This window comes from Bison bison, unplaced genomic scaffold (assembly GCF_000754665.1).
Source record: "Bison bison bison isolate TAMUID 2011002044 unplaced genomic scaffold, Bison_UMD1.0 scf7180017864317, whole genome shotgun sequence".
Taxonomy (NCBI): domain Eukaryota; kingdom Metazoa; phylum Chordata; class Mammalia; order Artiodactyla; family Bovidae; genus Bison; species Bison bison.
In genome coordinates this window covers 2,054,993-2,068,458 of record NW_011494889.1, presented here as the reverse complement: position 1 = coordinate 2,068,458, position 13,466 = coordinate 2,054,993, and the positions used below count along the sequence as shown (strand labels likewise).

At 39.5% G+C, this 13,466-nt stretch overlaps 1 protein-coding gene across 5 annotated transcripts in view; it reads left to right on the top strand.

The window, feature by feature from the left end:
- The window catches only part of TP53BP2 (tumor protein p53 binding protein 2), a 104,389-nt gene that overhangs the window by 66,870 nt on the left and 24,053 nt on the right, over nucleotides 1-13,466 (top strand). For all 5 annotated transcript variants that reach the window (XM_010852843.1, XM_010852840.1, XM_010852841.1 and 2 more), the window contains 3 exons: nucleotides 2,674-2,787; nucleotides 6,275-6,357; nucleotides 11,469-11,570. In XM_010852843.1, coding sequence (XP_010851145.1) covers nucleotides 2,674-2,787; nucleotides 6,275-6,357; nucleotides 11,469-11,570 — 299 coding nt within the window. The remainder of the gene's footprint in view (nucleotides 1-2,673; nucleotides 2,788-6,274; nucleotides 6,358-11,468; nucleotides 11,571-13,466) is intronic.

The window sequence follows — 13,466 nt, the reverse complement described above, 5'->3', positions numbered from 1 at the left end:
ATTTCCTGTAAAGGCAACTGCTTATTTCATTGTGCTCCTGTACTATTCTTGTGTATTTTCTTTTTCAGATATGTTTTAGAATTACCTTGAAAGGTTCCATGAAAAGTTCTTTGGGGATTTTGATTGGTTGCAGGGAATTCATAATTAATTTGAGGGTTGTTTGTATGATGTGATTAAGAGCAAGGTCGTGGGTGTCAACATCTTGTCTCTTTCATTTACTAGCTTTATAATGTCAGACAAGATACTTAATCTCTATAATCCTCAGTGTTTTTCCTACAGAATTGGGATAATAAATGAATCTATTGCACAGGATTGTGTGAAAATCCTAGGCGCTGACATTTGAAGGGGGCTTAGCATAGCCCCTGGCACATTTAGTGTTCACACTCAGCAAGTAATAGCTGTTACGTTTTCAGCTCCCTTTTTTTTTTTTTTTTGCTATAACTTGTCCAAGGTGTCCCATTTTAAAAATAGTAACTATGTTACTTCCACTTTGTTTGCTTTTCAAGTTTCCCATTTCCTTTAACTGTCTTTTAAAATAAGTAGCTTTTGGGACTTCTCTGGTGGTCCAGTGGTTAGGACTGCTTCCAACGCAGGGGACACAGGTTTGATCTCTGTGCAGGGAGCTGAGACCCCACATGCTGTGTGGTCAAAAAGTAAAATTTTAAAAAACGATAGCTTTTACTTGCCATCTCCATTTCCTTACTCCCCTCTGGTTTATTTGCTGAGAGAACATATCTTGGATTCTTGTTGTTTGCCAGGAGCTGTGCTTGATTGTAAAGAAGAGAGAGATGAACGTGTGCTGTCAAAGTAAAAACAGGAATCAGCAGACATTTCTCTCATACAGAGTGATGACTTTAGGAATAGATGGAGGTGCTCCATCTGCAGAAGGAGAAGAGGGTACTGGGGACAGTTCTCAGTGCTGGGAATGGCTTGTTCAGAGTCACATAGGCATGGACGCCAGGACGAGGGATGGATGTCTTTGGAGCATGGGTTAAATGGGCGGCTTTGAGAACCTTTGAAGTGTATTTCCGCTTGTGCTGGCCTAAGCTTGATATATATATGCATGATGTCACTGTAGGCCATTAGGACCTTAGCTTCTAGACCTAGAAGGTCCACGCTCAACATGGACTGGAAGTCATTTCTTTTGAAATAAAGTGTATGTGTATGTGTGTGTGTGAGATTTTTGTTTTTGTGAGGAGGTAGAGGGTCTGCATGGACTGGAAGTCACTTCTTTTCTTTTGGAATAAAGTGTATGTGTGTGTGTGTGTGTGTGTGTGTGTGTGTGTGTGTGAGATTTTTGTTTTTGTGAGAAGGTGGAGGGTCTACATGGACTGGAAGTCACTTCTTTTGGAATAAAGTGTGTGTGTGTGTGAGAGAGATTTTTGTTTTTGCGAGGAGATGGAGGGTCTGCATGGACTGGAAGTCACTTCATTTCTTTTGGAATAAAGTGTGTGTGTGTGTGTGTGTGTGCAAGATTTTGTTTTTGTGAGAAGGTGGAGGGTCTACATGGACTGGAAGTCACTTCATTTCTTTTGAAATAAAGTGAGTGTGTGTGAGATTTTTGTTTTTGTGAGAAGGTGGAGGGTCTACATGGATTGGAAATTACTTCATTTCTTTTGGAATAAAGTGTATGTGTGTGTGTGTGATTTTTGTTTTTGTGAGGAGGTAGAAGGTCTGCCCAGAATTTCTTTCAGGAAGGTGTCCGCTCAGCTCCGAGTGTTTCCTCTTGGGGGGGCGTCTTGGTTAGACTTTCTCTGGTTTAGAGAAGAGGGTATCTGTGTCTGCTCATTATGTCATGTTGCTGTAAATAGAACCCAAGCTGTACTTTGTTGCCACCAAGCCGATTAAGTTCAGGGGTTAGTTCACAGAATTGGCTGCTGAATCTTTGGCTGCTCTCTTCTGTGCCCGTGTTGTTTATTTAAGGTACTCAGATAGTGTCCTTGGTTACTGACAAGTGCATTGAATTTTTTGGGGGGCCACTGCAGCATTCTTAGATTAAAAATGATTAAGTTCTTTGATTTTAAACTGTTGGCATCCTCAAACAGTATATTTGGTTTTTATGTTCAGATTCCTTAAGATTGGAAGATTACAGTTCCTATGTAGTATTTAGCTATGCCTCTTTTTTTTTTTTGTCTCAAGGAATATTTTCAGGGCAGTAAACAGACTTTTGTTTGGAAATACATGTGTATGATTTTTTTTTTTTAAACATGGTTTGTAAAATTGTCAAAAAAAAAATCCCTAATAGAAAGACAAGGCTATTTAGAAAGTTGTTTTTAAGTTTTCGTTTGTATACTTGGAAAATCATAGAACCATTAGAGTTAACAGAGACCTCAGAGACCATCCTATGGAATAGATAACAGGAACTTTGGAACCTGCAGAGCTTCACGGCCTGCCTGGAACTAGTGAGGGGCTGCTGAATCTGACTCCTGAGCTCTTGCCAGTGGCCCTGACCCAGTCCTTTCCTATCCCCGTATTCCACCCAGCTTTGACCCTGATTATGTGGGTGGTAAGCTGGTGATACTTCATTTTCTAAGGGTTCTTTTTTTTTTTTTAAAAAAAAGATCTTAGATAGTATTTTCTGCATTCATAATGCATAATTTGTATGAAGGGTAGACGGTAAGTGATGTGTTACCAGGTAACATGACTTGTACATGATTTATTCATTTCTTTTAGAACGTCCAGTTGCCGATAATGAGCGAATGTTCGATGTCCTGCAGCGGTTTGGAAGTCAGAGGAGTGAAGTTCGGTTCTTCCTTCGCCACGAACGCCCCCCTGGTAGGGATGTTGGTAGGTAGCATCCTGTTGATCATGACAAAGATTCGGACTTCAGTTTCATGCTCGGGAGAGGTGACCCATGATCAGGAGCAGGCAGTGTGATGGATGAGTGAGCAAGAAGCAAGGGGGAAAAGTGAGGATAGCCCTCTCTCCCAAGCCCTGACTCTGTAGGGTGGGCAGAAAAGGGTGCAGTTCTGTTTGTTGTGTTTTGTTGAAAGATGGGAAAAGTTTGATGACAGTTTTTTTTTTTTTTTTAATGTTTTATTTTTGGCTGCACCATATGGCACGTGGAATCTTAGTTCCCCGACCAGGGATCAACCCCGTGTCCCCTGCCTTGGAAGCACAGAGTCTTAACCACCAGACCACCAAGGAAGTCCCTTGACTACAGCTGTTAATATGGGCGGGAAAGAAAGGAGTCAGTAGAGAAGGAGTTCGAAATACAAGGAAGAAGGGAATGCTTGATGGGCAAGTTAGCCAAGGGGAAATTCAGGGTCGAGGGGGTCGAGGGGTGAGATAGGAGGGTAAGAGAAGGGTCTGTTCCATTTTAACAGGGTGGAAGGGACGCTTCCCAGAGGTAGTAAATGTGTGCTCTCTATGGGAGTAGTGGGAGGGGCTTCTCATTTGAAAACATTTGTTTTCTCTGAGGGAGGAGGCCCTGGTGGAGAATAAGAGAGAGTGTGGCCAGGGAAGCTGGCACGCCAGGGCCCCTAGAGGACAGTGGAGATTAGACACCAGGAGACCATGGGTGATTTTGCTGCAGTGGTGCTCTGCAGCCCAGAGGGTTGTAAGAGGAGAAGATGGTTGGATTGACCCAAGGTTGGAATTTGGCCAGACAAGTTCAGTGGAAAATTGGTGAGACAAGGAAAAAAGAGGATGTTGGTGAGATGGCATTCAAGCCGAGATGGGGATGAAGTGAAGGCGGAGGGGCTGCAGAGAAAGAAACACAAGTTTCAGGTTATTGAACAGGTGTAGCGAGAGGTAATTGTGGTCAAAAAGTAAGAAGATTGAATTTAACATGTCAGGAGTAGAGCATTTCTAGATAACGTGGTCTTGTATTGGACCATGAAATAAAGCTGAATTAGAGAGGAGACAGGAAGTTGTGGATCTGAGAGGCGAGCTTTTAGATGGTGAGGTCATCCAAAATGAAGGGGGGGGACTTGGGCAAAGAGAACAGAAGGGTCAGGTGGTCACGTCTGTGTGACCAGAGTTTCTAGATGACAGTAAGCAGAGGGTAGAAGGTAATAAGTGGAGATCGGAAATAGTGGGCTGAAAGCGACTAGACATTGAGAACACAGTCAAACCTGTGACCCTGAGGTCTCTCTCATAGGATGTAGGAGAGAAAGCAGTTTCAAGTCTTGAGATCTGTAGGGAAGCCTTTGTTCTCAGTGGAAAGTGGTTGCAGCAGGGTTACTAGGTGTTTCTAAAAATGTTGGGATTCTTAAAATGGAAAGTTGACGGTTTGTGACTTTAGTATATATTGAAAAATTCTTGGGAGTAAGAATGTCGATAACAGAGGTTAATTATTACATGTTATAGAATCTCAGTTTTATTCCTTTAGTCAGAGGTCCACATGGCAGCCATTAGACATTATCAGAGGTGTGGGAGACCCCAGAATTGACGTAGTCTAGCCTCTTCTGCTCTACAGATGAGAAACGCTGATACTTAGGGGTTAGATGACTTATCAGAGGCCACATACCAGCAGGCAGAGCCAGGAGGGGAACCTGAGTCTCCTTATCCTGGCTGATTCCTCGGCCTTTGAGCTTCACTGTGTCTGTAATACTGTTTTAAATAAACATGCATTTTTTTCCCCCCAAAGCTGCCTTCTTTTTTGTGGTTTTGACATCTGCATCTTATTTTTATTTTGTTCTTTATTTACATTATTGCATATATCTCCTTTTACTCAATTAGTTGAATTTTCTCCCTTCATCTGTCAGTTCAAATATCTTCCTCTATGGTACCTGGTAAATTATTAAATAGCTTCTCAATAGTGCAATATGCAGTTTCAGTGTGTCTGTAATGTGAGAAATACAATCTGAAGATAAAGGCGCTGTTTTTACATTGTTGCAAAACACCAGTGCCACACAGTGTCAAAACTGGGATAAAACAGGATTGCTGTTTAGTGTCAGCCTTTGTGGTTGTAGGCTTCTAGATTACAGATTAAGAGACTGTTACTGTATTCTTTTTCTGGTTTAACTAGGACCTGTGACCCAGAATGTATATGACTTTTTTTTTTTGGCCACGCCATGTAGCATGCGGGTTCTTAAGTTCCTCAACCAGGGGTCAAACCCATGCCCCTTTCAGTGAAAGTGCTGAGTCTTAACCTCTGGACCACCACCATGGAAATCCGCTACGTTTTTCTCTCTTTTTTTTAATATGACACTATTTTCAAAGCTCTTGCTTTTTATTCTAATTATGTAACTGAACATGCCAGTTCAGTTGCTCTCTCTTGGAGGCAGCAAAGAAAGCAATTATTCCAGAATGGTAGATTTTTTTTTTTTCCTTGCAGAAATATTGTGACAGATACCTGAGCTATTTTGCCAGAAAATTGAGCAGTTTTAAAAGTAAAGCTGAGAAAACGTTGGAGTTAGGTATAAGTGTGACATGTGGCTCTGAGGATAGACATATTTATTATTTGTGGGAATTTGTGCCAAGCTTCCAGGCAGGTTCAACAAACATTTGATTCAGAAGAAATTTTTATCTAAAGCTTCTTGGGAAATAGTTTAGTATTTTTTCTCTAACATCTGGGAAGTACAGTTATAAGCTTAATTTCATGTATTTAAGAAACTCTCTTTGATATTTTTCAATTTATCAGTTTAAGTTAAAACTATTTTCTTATCATGATACATTAAGTGATGCTGAGAAACATATATTTGGACCTGAAAAGTTCTTTTTACCCCCAAAAAGCAGAATGTACAATGTTTTCCAACTACTACTTTCCCATGCTAAGAAAATGAAATTTTTTTTACTTAAATGGGGAAGTACTTGCTAGTACTTAGGAATTACCACAAAATTCGAATTACTACTTGTTCTGTTTCGATTGCTTCCTTCCTGTGGAAGTTACAAACACTTTAATGAGTACAAGGGTGGGTTGATTAATTTTCACCTATTTCTTTCAGTGAGACTATTCCCAGTTTTATTTCTGGGTAGCTAAAGAGAACTGGGAACAGACACTGTAGGCATATGGTATGAATGACCCAAAAGAAGAAGTATATTTATGTTGTTAATTTTTCTCCTCTAGCACCTAACTCATGCAGCTTTTCTAGGGATTGGTTAGCATGTGACATTTTCTAGTGCTGACCATTCACTGTTCCAAGTGAAGTTTTCTAGAACAGGTTGAATCTGTGAGACCTTAACTTCATTGATATTAGAAAGTATTGGTATTTTAAGTATATTTTCAACTTAAAGTATTAGCATTAAAAACATAACTGAGAAATGAACTGGTACTTAAAATATCTGTCACCTCTAGTGTTAATGCATACTTTTTGAATTTTGTGCTTAGTGAGTGGACCAAGGTCTCAGGATCCAAGTTTAAAAAGAAATGGTGTAAAAGTTCCAGGTGAACATCGAAGAAAGGAGAATGGCGTAAGTGATCGTCGTTACCCATTCTGTGTTTGGACCACAGTGATGCTGCTTTTTTTTTTAACTTTTAAATCTCATTCACTGTTCATTTTTTATTCAGTAGGTGATTAAGGGAAACCCTTTTTTAAAGGCTTATTTTAAATTTATTTCATGAAAGTGATTAATGGTCTCTATGGTTGTTGAAATATCCAACAACCTTAGATATGCAGATGATACTATTCTAATGGCAGAAAGTGAAGAGGAACTAAAGAGCCTCTTGATGAAGGTGAAAGAGGAGAGTGAAAAAGCTGACTTGAAACTCAACATTCCGAGGAGGGAGGAGGGTTCAGGATGGGGAGCACGGGTATACCTGTGGCGGATTCATTTCGATGTTTGGCAAAACTAATACAATATTGTAAAGTTTAAAAATAAAATAAAAAAAAAAGAACCTCAACATTCAAAAAAACGAAGATATTGGCATCCGGGCCCATCACTTCATGGCAAATAGAAAGGGAAAAAGTGGAAGCAGTGACAGATTTTATTTTCTTGGGCTCCCAAAATCACTGCGGATGGTGAGTTCAGCCATGAAATTAAAAGATGCTTGCTCCTTGGAAGGAAAGCTGTGACAAGCCTAGACAGTAATTGAAAAAGCAGAGACATCACTTTGGTGACAAGCATCTATGTAGTCAAAGCTGTAGTTTTTCCAGTAGTCATGTTTCGATGGGAGAGTTGAACCATGAAGAAGACCACGTGCCAAAGAATTGATGCTTTTGAACTGTGGTGCTGGAGAAGACTCTTGAGAGTCCCTTGGACTGCAACGAGATCAAAACAGTCAATCCTAAGGGCAGTCAACCCTAAATATTCATTGGAAGGACTGATGCTGAAGCTGAAGCTCTAGTACTTTGGCTACCTGATGTGAAGAGCTGACTCACTGGAAAAGACCCTGATGCTGAGAATGATTGAAGGCAAAAGGAGAAAGGGTGGCAGAGGATGAAATGGTTACATAGCATCACTGACTCAGTGCAACTCTGGAAGATAGTGTAGGACAGAGAAGCCCGGGCTTCTGAAGTCCATAGGGTCGCAAAGAGACACGACCTCATGACTGAACAGCAACAACATGGCTGTTGAAAGAAGTCAGATGCTGGATATGTCACAAATACAGAACAAGTGTTGAATAAGTTTGAGGAAGTATTTGTTTTTTTGGTGATTTTATTTGTTGCTGTTATTGCTTTTAGCATTAATGTGAATAAGTTCGAGGAAGTATTTGTTTTTTTGGTGATTTTATTTGTTGCTGTTATTGCTTTTAGCAATGTGAATAAGTTCGAGGAAGTATTTGTTTTTTTGGTGATTTTATTTGTTGCTGTTATTGCTTTTAGCAATGTGAATAAGTTCGAGGAAGTATTTGTTTTTTTGGTGATTTTATTTGTTGCTATTATTGCTTTTAGCAATGTGAATAAGTTCGAGGAAGTATTTGTTTTTTTGGTGATTTTATTTGTTGCTGTTATTGCTTTTAGCAATGTGAATAAGTTCGAGGAAGTATTTGTTTTTTTGGTGATTTTATTTGTTGCTATTATTGCTTTTAGCAATGTGAATAAGTTCGAGGAAGTATTTGTTTTTTTGGTGATTTTATTTGTTGCTGTTATTGCTTTTAGCATTAATGATATATTAATGCTCTTGCTATTGCATATGAATTTTAGCAGGTATCTTTGGGACTCCGTGTAGACATTTTCTTTTCAGAGCTTAGAATTTTTAACCTTGTTAGCTAAATTAGCTAAATTACCTCTCCAACACACACTGCTTTTATTCCACCTTGCCCAAATTCTTCCTGTTTCTCTTCTTTGATCTCATAGTTATCTTAGTGATGAAAGGCTGATACAAGGATAATGGAAATGGTCTGACCATCAATGAGATTTCAGTGTATATCGACACAATGTATCTTTCCCCATCACTGGATTTTTTTTTTTTTTAAATGATTTATTTATTTTTTGGCCTCGCCATGAGACATGCAAAATTGTAGTTTTCCAACTAGGGATCAAACCCTTGCCCCCTGCAGTGGTAGCTTGGAGTCTTAACCACTGGACTGCCAGGGAAGTCCCATCACTGTTTTTTTTTTTCTTATTTTTTTTTAATTATGAAAGTATTATAACACTTAAAAAAATAAAATTTACTGGTTGTTCTGGGTCTTTGTTGCTGCTTGGGCTTTTCTCTCATTGCAGCAAGTAGGGGTTCCTCTCTAGTTGCATCGTGTGGGCTTTTCATTGTAGTGACTTGTTGTGGAGCATGGGCTCTAGGGCCCACAGGCTTCAGTGGTTGCAGTTCCCAGGTTCTAGGACACAGGCTCAATATATTTGTGGGCCACAGGCTTAGTTGCTCTGTAGCATGTGGGATCTTCTGGACCAGGGATCAGACCCGTATCTCCTGCATTGACAGGTGGATTCTTCACTACTAAGCCACCAGGGAAACCCCTTCACTGGGTTTTTAAATAACATCTTTATTAATGTATAATTGACATATAATAAACTACACATAGGGCTTCTCTGGTGGCTCAGTTGGTAAAGAATCTGCCTGCAATGTGCGAGACCTGGGTTCATTCAGTCCCTGGGTTGGGAACATCCCTGGGAGAATAGGGAATGGCAGCCCCCTCCAGAGTTCTTGCCTGGAGAATTCCATGGACAGAGGAGCCTGGCGGGTTCTGTGGGTTCACAAAGAGTTGGACATGACTAAGTGACGAACACAACACAACAAACAAGCTGCTCACATGTTGGGTGTACATTTTGACAAGTTTTGACATGTGTACATCTCTGATGCTGTCACCATAATCAAGATAATGAACATATTCGATCACCCCCCCAAAAAAAGTTTCCTTATGTTCTTTTGTAATTGTTCCTTCTTGCCTCCCTTCCCATCCTCAGGGAACTGCTAGCCAGTCTGCTGTCTGTCGCCATAAATTAGTTTTGTTTTCCAGAATCTAGGATAAATGGAGTCATCCAGTATATACTCTTTTCTGTCTGAATTTGCTCAGGATAAATAGTTTGAGGTTTATTCATTTTGTTGTGTATCAGTAGTTGATTCCTTTTTATTGCTGGGAGATATTCTATTGCCTGGTTATACCACTCCTTATCCATTCATCTGTTGGGCATTTTGATTGTTTAGTTATTCTGTATCACGCTGTGATGAGTACTTGGGTATACATCTTTGTATGGACATATGCTTTTATTACTATTTCCCTAAAGTAAATACTTAGGAGTAAAATGGTTGGTTCATATGTTAACTTTTTAAGAAGCTGTCAGACTGATTTCCAAAGTGATTGTTTTATTTTATAGTCCTCATCAGAGAGTTCTAGTTTTTCCACATCCTTGCCAACATTTGGTATGGTCAGTGCTTTTAATTTTGGCTTCTGGTGATGGTAGTACATTCTGGTTGTATTTTGTATTTCTCTGATGGCTGATGGTATTGGGCATCTATCATGTGCTTATTTGCCATTCATATATTGTCTTTAGTGAAGTGTTAATATTTGTTCACTTCTTTTTTTATCATGTTGCAGGGCTTTTGGGATCTCAGTTTCCCAGCCGGGTTTTGAATCCAGGCCAGGGCAGTGAAATAAATGAATCCTAACCTTTAGACCACTAGGGAACTTCCTGTTCCCCTCTTTTGCTTATCTTTTTCATGATTGGGTTGTTTGCTTCATTATTATTGAGTTTAAGAGTTCTGTTATATATGCTGAATCCAAGGTTTTTTATTAGATAGATAATTGGCAAATATTTTTCCCAGTCTATGACTTCAATACAGTATAATTAATCAACTTAGAAGTTTTAGATCTTGCATCTGAGTTTAGGATCCATTTTGAATTAACACTTGCACGTATTGTGAGAGAAGTGCATTTTGTTTATTGTGTGTGGATATCCAGTTGTACAAGCAGCATTTGTTGAAAAGACTCTTCTTTGTCTACTCAGCTGCCCTTTCTCTTAAATCAATTACCAGTGTAGGTGTGGGTCTGTTTTTGTACTCTGTCTTCTGTTTCACTGATCTGTTCATCTGACATGATATCAGTAACACAATGTATTGATCACTAAAGCGTGTTTAGTCTTGAAGTCAGGCAGTGTATGTTTTCTGACTCTTCTTTCCGAAGTTGTTTTGGCTATTCTGTCTCATTTGCACTTCCATATGAGATTGTATAATTTGCCAGTTGATTTATTTTTTTTTAAAAAGCCTGCTGGGATTTGGGTTGGTATTGTCTTGCCTCTGTAGGTCAGTATGGGAAACATTGCCATCTTGACAATATTGAGCTTTTTAGTTCACAAGCACCACAGTATTCCTCCCCAAATAGGTCTTCTCTTTCTTAGCCATGTTTTGAAGTTTTCAGTGTCAGGCCTGAGCATCTGTCAAATTTATTCCTGAGTGCTTCATGGTTTTTATGCTAATCTTAATGATATTACAAAATGTCTTTTTTCAGTTTTCTGGGTTTTACTAATGTATAGAAATATCGTTGATTTTGGCTATTGATGTTTTATCCTGCATTCTTGCTAAATAACTTATTTATTTAATAGCTTTTTATAGATTCCATAGAATTTTCTTCATAGATGATTATGTTGTCCTTGAGTAAAGACAGAAAATTTTTCCCTTTGCAATCTGGATATAGTTTCTTTCTTCCTGCCTTCCTTTCTTTCTAGCGAGAACCTCTTAGGACCATGTGGAATGGATGTTTAGGGAGTATAGTAGACATCTTGCTTTGTCTCTGATGACCTACTGTGTCTTGGATTTTTTAAATTCCAGTGTTACATTTTTAAAGGGTGTTTTAATGACTGTATTCTAAGTTTGCTGCCAATACCCAACATCATGTTTGATGTGGTCAAATACTGCCTTCCTAATTTAACTGCAGAACAAGGTGATTACAGATGGTTCCATTTGTGTCAGTACTGAAACTATTTAATTTAAATTTACAACTTAAAAGAGTCTGTGTATCATTATGTTTTAAATATTAAGTCAATATGGGAATAGTAATATAAAAATTAATGAGTTCTTTAATATGATGTGAGAAAAATAGCTAAATAATTTTGTCATGATAACATGATTTGAGGGAGGAGTCTCCGTGATCATTTTATAGTGAGTTGGATTATTTGCACTTTTTTTGGTAGGTTAATAGTCCTAGAATGGATCTGACACTTGCTGAACTTCAGGAAATGGCGTCCCGCCAGCAGCAACAGATTGAGGCCCAGCAACAAATGCTGGCCACTAAGGTAATGGCCATGTTTTCAGAGACCTAACAGGCCACTCCCGTTCCTGCGTAAGTAAAGCTGTTTACAGTACACCCTTGCTAGTAAGCCGGTTCCCTCACATATGAGTTGATAACATCAGCCCAACAGGTATCTGCTGTGTGGTGCTTTCTTCTCTTCACTGTAGCGTTTTGTAGAAATGCTAAAATCATTCAGTTGTTTTAGATCCTCCTTGGCCCGATCCTGATCAAAGTTAACCACACTGTGCTGAGTGTCAGTAAAACAGGGAAGGCGTAAAGAGCCTTTCAGCTTTGCTTGCAGGCACTAGTCTGGGCTGACTTCATCTTGAATCAGGAGGAACTTCAAAGTCTCATGCTCACCTGTCCCCAGCTACTGCTTGGCACCGAAAACAGGCTGCTTGCCTCTACTTGGGGACATTCTCCACCCACAAAATAAACCTTGTCCTCTCCTTGAACAGAGAAAATATGGGAAGTTTCTCCATCACTCTCAAAACCAGTCTCCCTGCGGCTGCTCCTGCGAGCCTTGGGCTAATAGTCTAAACCAGATGTTGTCAGACTTTCTGAAGGGCCGAAATATTTGAGGCTTTGCAGGCTGTGCAGTCTCAGCTCTGCATCTGTGGCTGGAAAGCAGCCATAAACAATAGGTAAACGAACGGATGTGGCCGTGTGCCAAGAGAACTTTGCTTACGAACACAGACAGTAGGCTGTGTAGTCTGCTAGCCCTGGTCTAAACACTCAGTATTTTCGCTTACCAGTCTTTGAGGGTCTGTAAGTTCACTGACACTGGGGTGGACACCTGAGAGTTTGAGTAGCAAGGTCCCCAGCATGGCTTTGAAGTGATGGCCAGGGATTCTTCAACCTCATTCTCAGCATGCACTGTGGCTTCCCTGTAATACTTCTTAGGGTTCCTATGCATCCTTTTCTTTTCTTTTTTAACACTTAAAATATGTATTGAAATTACAAATTAAACTTTTCCATATGGTTCCCAAGTAGAAAACACAATATTTAAAGGCATTTAACAGCTGTTTTTTTTACATCAGAGGGTTAGTGGCACCAAATGTACCTATGCATCCTTTTCTACTTTTGATGCTAGACACCAGCTTTTTCAAAATCCTGTGTATTGTTGCTTCTCATACTTTAATGTGCGTATGAATCACCTAGGGGTTTTGTTAAAAATGCATGTTCTGAGTCAGTAGGTGTGGGTTGCGGGTCTGACATTTTACATTTCTAATGCGATCCCATGCGGTGCTGATGCAGCATTCCTTGAGTAGCAAGGACATGAATTCAAATAAAAAATTCGATTGTTAACAGCATAAATCTTTAAAATCAAGGTCTTATTTTGAAACTATCTGTGTCCTTGTATGTGTTAGCCATACAAATCTGAGAAGTTTACCCTTGAGTATAAATTGTGTGGCTCTGTTTTCCTCAGTTGAAATTTTAGATATAATAGGAATAAAATTGTAAGTTGCGTAATTGCAGTTTCCTAAAGGCATTCTTTAGAAAGTAGTTCTTTGGCTCTTTTCTAAGCGTGCCGAGTGTGCCCTAACTGTGTAAGACACTGGTCACAGAGATTTCCACTGCACGTTGCATTGATTCCTCACTGCAGCCCTGGAGGGACTAGTGATCATCTCATTTTATAGGTGAAGACACAGACTTGTGGACTCAGTGAGGTTATATAATTTGCCCCAAAGTCTCATAGCTAATAAGTGGCAGGGCTTAAGTCTGAATCCAAATTTAACTTCAAAGTGTGTCATTTAATAGCTTTCTTTTACCGCCTCCCATCTCTGCATGAGCTCCTTCTTAATATTAATGGCTGCAGCTCATGAAAACTAGTTCACAGATCACTGCTTGCTCGCTGCAAAAGGACCACTTGGATAACAGTACTGATTCCTGGATCTTA